General features: G+C 44.7%; 1 protein-coding gene across 1 annotated transcript; it reads right to left on the bottom strand.

Moving 5' to 3' along the window:
• Positions 1–673: 673 nt before the first annotated feature.
• Positions 674–2,996, bottom strand: LOC123411171 (serine carboxypeptidase-like 34). Its single transcript, XM_045104115.1, has 9 exons — positions 2,702–2,996; positions 2,484–2,591; positions 2,301–2,396; positions 2,117–2,209; positions 1,931–2,019; positions 1,563–1,841; positions 1,320–1,456; positions 1,001–1,202; positions 674–823 (listed from the first exon to the last, which is right to left on the bottom strand). The coding sequence occupies exons 1-9, from the start codon at positions 2,994–2,996 to the stop codon at positions 674–676; spliced, it is 1,449 nt and encodes a 482-aa protein (XP_044960050.1).
• Positions 2,997–6,406: the final 3,410 nt, after the last annotated feature.

The raw sequence follows: 6,406 nt of genomic DNA, 5'->3' as shown, positions 1-6,406 counted from the left end.
GTTCGAAGAACTCATCTCTCCTGCACGGGTCACCACATCCTGCGACGTCCCCGGGAGCGGGATCCCAAGATCCGCCGCCACCGGCAACGCCACAAGGACCCATCACCTGACCGTCATCCCCGACGAAGGGGATGGCGCCACTACCATGTTCAGATCCAGCATCATCCGAGAAGGAGAACCGATCTGGGGTTGTGAACCCCAGATCCGCCGGCAGCCCCCGCAGCGCCGCCAGGATCCCCTCGGGCCGCCGCCCGAGCGCACCAACTCCGCCTCCATGCCGTACGCCCAGGAACACCGTCGCATCTCAGCCAGAGGATCCCCTCGTGAAGAAGGGAGGAAGACCCGCCGTCCACCGTCCGCCGGGCGAGCTTCGCTCGCCGGCCTCCTCCGGCGGCGGCGGGGAAGCAGGGGAGGAGGGAGGTCGAGGGCAGCGGCGGCTAGGGCACCGAGTCGCCCTTCTGGTGGCGACGCGAGCGGTTCTACTCGAGAGATATTGTTAGGTTGTTAACACAATCCATCTCAGGCCAGCTTGATCGGAAACTACAGGTGGCATAGAAGAGCAAAGAAGAGCTAGCTAGCAACCCAACCACAAGTTATTAATCATGTTGATCCATGAACGGAGATCCTCTTGATCTTACATTGAGGAAACGTGCCAATCGTGGCATATATTTTTCTAGAAGGGCTTGGAGGGGAGGTTCTGATTGGCTAGGAAGTGCTTGAATAGCTGGAGCGCCTGCTCGGGCAGCGAGGTTGGCACCATGTGGCCGGCTCCTCTCACCGTGACAAATGTCAGGCCATCATACACCACACTCCATCCACCAACCTGCAACCAACAAACGCATCAGGACAAGTACTTCTCACGATGTAACGTCTGAGACAGTGTCATAAGATCTGGTCAGATTAATTAGCAACCAACTGGAAGATACTGATCGATGGGTCATGGGATCGTTGTGCTCTTCAGTAAGTTATCCGATTAATTAATGAGATAAAATAGTACTACCTGCTTGTGCGTGAACCATGGCGACCAGTCCTCCTTGATGGGCAGGCCGAGCTTCTTCAGCGTGTACCTCGTCGACGTCGTAGGGATCCTTCCGTCCGTGTCGCCGCTGAAAATCCATATGCGAAGCCCTTCCTCCGCGAGCTTCTTGACGATGGGAACGACCGTCATGTCGGAATCCTTCCACACAGCGTTGATGCTATTGCTGAAAAAGAAACACCATATATAGAAGCAAAACTGAAACAATATATATCCAGCCATGAAAAGAAACACGATTCTGAGCCCAACATGCAGGCTAACTCAGCAAGGTGAATGAGCTTACCGGCAAAGAACGTAGGGGTACGACACTCCCGTGGTGTTGGCATGCAGAGCTCTCTGCACGTCCTCACGGTTCAGATACTCGGTGGCGTACGTTTGCGTGCATGGATCGAAGCCCATCGGGATCTTGAGGAGATCAAACTGTTCATTTTTGTGCATGAAAGAAGAATCAATCGCCGAGGAAGGAAATAACTGGCTGAGTTGTTTTTTTTTTTGAAGCCGAGGCCACTGAGGATGCTTTGCTTACACGGCCGTTGGTCTGTCCGATCTTGAGCGAGGACGACGCGTTCAAAGCTGGGTACCCAAGGTCGCAGTAGGGTGTGTAGAGGCTGTAGATGTCTATGAGTTTGTAGAGAACACTGAACTCATCCAGTGCCGCGTCGCACTCCGGAGACAGGATCTCCATGCTGAAGTCGCAGGACTTGAGGAAGGCGCTGTAGAGCGTGTCGGAGATGATGGCGTGGTGCCACGCGGAGTCGACGATCCCCTGCAAGTCTGTGTCGCCGTCCATGTACGCATTCCCGATCTTGAATCGGAAGAAGAGAACATGATCAATACTGGTGGTGTTCTGACTTCTGAGATGTGTGGTAGTGAACTGGATAGCAGCGTACGTACCAGAATGCCTTTGAAGTTTATGTAGTTTTCTTTGGAGGCCTTCTTGTTCTCCTCCACGATGACATTCGCTAACTGCGGAATGTAGTGTCCTAGCGATCGAGTGGCAAGAGAATTAGAATAAGCAAAAGTCAGATCTTGACTAGAGTACGTATCTATATCAAGCTATCTATGAATAGGTTGGCAGACCTGCATAGCTCTCTCCGGCTATGTAGAACTCTTTCATTTTGTGCTGGGGGAACCTCTGAAACCACCTGACGAGGAAAGCGTATGAACCGTGTGCTGCAAAGGATGAATGAAATGTCATGTTATCTTGGGAAGAAATCCCTTCATTGTTTGGATAGAAGAGGAGACATATATCTGTCTTTTATACCAGTGGAATTGTCTCCCGGTGGATCTATTTCAAAAGACGTGTTCGTGTATGAAAATCCAACGCCCGCTGGAGAGTCGAGGAACAGCAAGTTGGCAGCTGAAAGTTCATCAGACAGTAAGCTATGCATGCTTACATTGCTATGAAAATTGTAAGCCTAATATGCTAGTATTGGTTTGCACTTGCCATGGTTCCAGGCATACGGATTGAGCTCAAGCTCAGGCACGTCTTTCTTCACAAGAAATGGCCCGAGCTCCTGCGCCTGCCCAAACCCAACGGAAGAACAACCAGGTCCTGCAAATTTTGCAAAAGCACACGATTGACAGCTACATTACATACATCTTTCTACCATGATGATTTCTGAATTTTCAAGGCAAAACGCAGTTAGTTAGTTAGGTAGCAACCTCCATTTAACCACAGGACCAGTGGCTTCTCGTCAGGTTTCTCCATAGCCTCAAAGAACCAGTAGAACAGTGCCTTGCCGAGGTGCTCGTCGTTCGTGACGTACCCAGAGTAGTGCTTGAAAGCATATGAGTGGATCGGCGCCCCAGGCAGTGACCCGACACGGTCAAGCTCTTGCGCGGCCATTGTGGCGGCGTCAAGGTTTGCTGTTGCACTTTCAGGCCGTGCTGCAGCTGCACAACAGAGTGCCAGTGCAGCAGACAGAAGTAGCAAGCAGGGTAAGGTGGAAACCTCCATTGTTTAAGGTTTGTTAGCTCGTTTTGCTTGGGGTTGTAGGAAAGTTAGGCATTCGAATGAAGTATTTATAGTACAAAACCTGTGTGTGGAGTGCAGATACAAATGACGAGCGGATCAAGTCCTTGGCCGGCATCAACCGTTTCTCGTTAGCCTGGTTCCCCCACTTGCTCAGAATTACATGATTACTTTAAGAATATGATTTAGCAATGCTGTTATTCATGAAAGACCAGCACTAAGAAATACTATCCATATATACTTGCTTTTATTGATAATTTCAGTTCAGAAAGCGCCGGAGGTCGTGAGCATTGGTGTGCAATCCCCCCATCAGCCTTCAGTCCTTGCCAAGATTTTCTTTTTTTGAAAAATGAAACATTGCGGGTAAGTGACTCTTCTTGCAAGTTAATCAGGTTGTCATGGACTGATGTTTTTGGCTCTGGGAACGGCTCTTACTATCTGGAGTGTTGTCTATTGTGCACACGGTTTACAGTTTGTGTTGTTGCGTCCATGCACGGATGGTATGTGCTTACATCATCTTTATTGGCTTGCCAACTGTTCAGCGTGGATCATCGTTGCTACTTTTCTCTTTCTTTTTTGGTTTTTCATCTAGTCATACTCACTCCGTTCCTAAATATAAGTCTTTTAAAAGATTCAAGTACAAGCTACATACAGAATAAAATGAATGAGTCTACGCTCTAAAATATGTTTAAATACATCCGTATGTAGTCTTTAATTGAATCTCTAAAAAGACTAATATTTAAGAACTGAGGGAGTAGTTTTGATCTTACATGACTTGATCCTTTTCATATGTGTTAGTGTTGACTGTACATCCTACTTTAGCAGATGCCAAGTGTGTTAGGATTTTTCCTTGATACTACATTACAAATGAATAAAAAAACATGTATAAAAACACAGTTAAAATTCTTGTGCCGGCCATTAGCACACAGACAAACGAGTATCAATTGTATGTCCATAAGCATCAAAGGGAGCATTGTCCTTTATCTCAAAGTACCGTTCACTAGCAAAGGCTGTGCAGTTCACACTGAAAACGACCCTATATAATACACAAAAAGAACATGATGCTTCATCATTTCTAAATATATGGCGTGTTTGTCTTTGTCTGATTTAAACACCCAACTTTAACTACGATTTCACTAATAATATGTTTACTTCGTTAATATAAAATCAAATTATTTTACAAGGTAAATACGACAATATTATTTATACAAGACCAATCTATGTATTTTAATACATATTAATTAATGGTTCGATCATGTATTAAAGACCGTGGAAAGTTAAATGTGTGCCTTACATTCTGAGGAAGAGGAAGTATGTGATATGATCATGTATATAAGTGATAAGATATCACTGAGATGGCACATCGGAATCATCCAACTAACCTGAAATGTTGATCTCGAAATGACGAAGACATGGTGATGCTAATAATTTTGTAACGATCTATTTTGACTTGATTAATACGGATTTCAGATAAAATATTTCTACCGCTTTCCAAAATAGAATCAACAAGCAATTAGGCCTCGTCCTAGACCGGCTAAGGCTTCATCATCAGCTCTGTCCATCTAGACCGAGAAACATCTTGGTCTTAAATGCTCACAGGCCTACGTAGCGTTGATGCCCACCCTCGGAACAAGGGGAACTCTTATTTGCCGTGTTTTTACTTCTATTTTCTTCGGCAGTTTTCACATCTGTTTTATCTGGCACTTTTTTCTTATTCTTCATTTTAATTTTCATTTTTCATTTTTCATTCTTTTTTATTTTCTAAATCATGAACTTTAAAAAAAAGTCTATGCACCTTTTCCAGAGAGTTGATTTTTTCAATTCATAAAGTATTTTTGAAACAGGTGGTCATTTTTCAAAAATTCGAGAACATATTTAGAATTTATAAAAACAAAGTCATTGAAACTATGAAATTTTGAAAATTCATAAACATTTTCAAATCCATGAATGGTTTATTACTTATCAAATATATCTTTCGAATATATTAATTCTATTTTATGAAAAAATAGGATACTCCTTTTGCCTGAACCAGTACGTGTTGGTGACTGAGTGAGAGCACCATGCTACCCAGCGATCCGTGTGAGCGACTTAATGGAAGGCGATCAAGGGCACGTGTGAGCGTAAGGAGAGCTTTGGGATCCTTAAGCACTAACGAGGTGCACCCCATATTTTTGTGAGCACTGAATTTTTAAAAAATTATAGATATTTTTTCAAGAATGTAAACTATTTCTAAACTGCGAGCTTTTTTTCATTTAATAAAAGTTGAGGAACATTTTTTCAAATTCATGATTTTTTTAACTCCGTTAATATTACCTAAAATTTATGAACAACCTTTTAGATCGTAAAATTCTTACGAATGTATGATTTTCTAAATTAAGAAGGAAATGCAAATCTGTTTTTTGTTTGAGACAAAAAATCTGTTTTTTTCTCAACCACTAGCTTCTTGTTTTTTACTAGTCCAGCGATCAAACTATAGAAGGGCGAGGGCACTACTAGGCGGCGGTCCGTGTTTATTGGCGCGAGTGCCCTAGGTGTTCAGGGCGCTTCAAGGGCCACAGAAACAGGCAAGGATGTTGGAGATAAGCCCTAGAGGCAATTATGTATGATGATATTTTTTACGTGTTTATGAATTAAGATAGTCCTTGGACATTATCAATGTTGTGTAATTAACAAGTAAGTGACTTGTTTGTGAGACTATGCATTGTATGATGACTGTCCTAAAGAGTCTCTAGTCGAAAGGGTTGTGTGGACGCACAACGAGTTAGACTAGCATATGACACGGTGGATGGTCCGGTCCACTGGCCATGTAGCATTGGATGCTAGGCGCGTAATATGATTCGGAAAGATCTGGTACGTCGAATTCAAACCAAGATAAGGTCTGAGTTGGACAGACCCAACTATGAGACGCAGCGATAGGTCATCTGTGAGTCTCTAGTACAACATACATTCTATGTCCTAAGACCTTAGCTGTCGCATGTACTCGGGGTGGTGACAGACTTGCTTTGGACCGACCAAACGCTACTCCGTAACTGGGTAGTTACAAAGGTAGGTTCCGGGCTTGTCCGGACCCATGCTGCGAGACATGGTCGAGCAAGATGGGATTTGCCCCCCCCCCCGATCAGGAGAGATATACTCTGGGCCCCTCGGGTGATCCGACCTGGCTAAGCATGGCCATGCGATGAGGATTATGAGATAATCCAAATGCTGATCGGATTCACCAGAACGAGAAAGAGGTCGTGCGACAACAAGGATGATCATATCGCCTTGAGCACGACAACGTATATCGTGTGGCAAAGGGAACAGAAGTATGAAGTACATGTCCGCCTAACGAGCTTCATCGGGCACTTGGTGTCGGCACGTCTTGCTAGAGACCGCTACCCACTAGCCGAGTCGGG

The sequence above is a fragment of the Hordeum vulgare genome, chromosome 1H (assembly GCF_904849725.1).
Source record: "Hordeum vulgare subsp. vulgare chromosome 1H, MorexV3_pseudomolecules_assembly, whole genome shotgun sequence".
In the NCBI taxonomy this organism is placed as follows: Eukaryota; Viridiplantae; Streptophyta; class Magnoliopsida; order Poales; family Poaceae; genus Hordeum; species Hordeum vulgare.
This window is presented reverse-complemented; position numbering and strand designations above follow the sequence as displayed.

Bases quoted from the DNA above. Each gene is read 5' to 3' on its own strand.
- LOC123411171 (XM_045104115.1), bottom strand. From the start codon at position 2,996: ATGGAGGTTTCCACCTTACCCTGCTTGCTACTTCTGTCTGCTGCACTG. The intron at 2,592-2,701 runs GTTGCTACCTAA...CAAAATTTGCAG, and splicing joins GGTCCTGTGGTTAAATGGAG to GACCTGGTTGTTCTTCCGTT. The intron at 2,020-2,116 runs GTCTGCCAACCT...CTCGATCGCTAG, and splicing joins AGCCGGAGAGAGCTATGCAG to GACACTACATTCCGCAGTTA.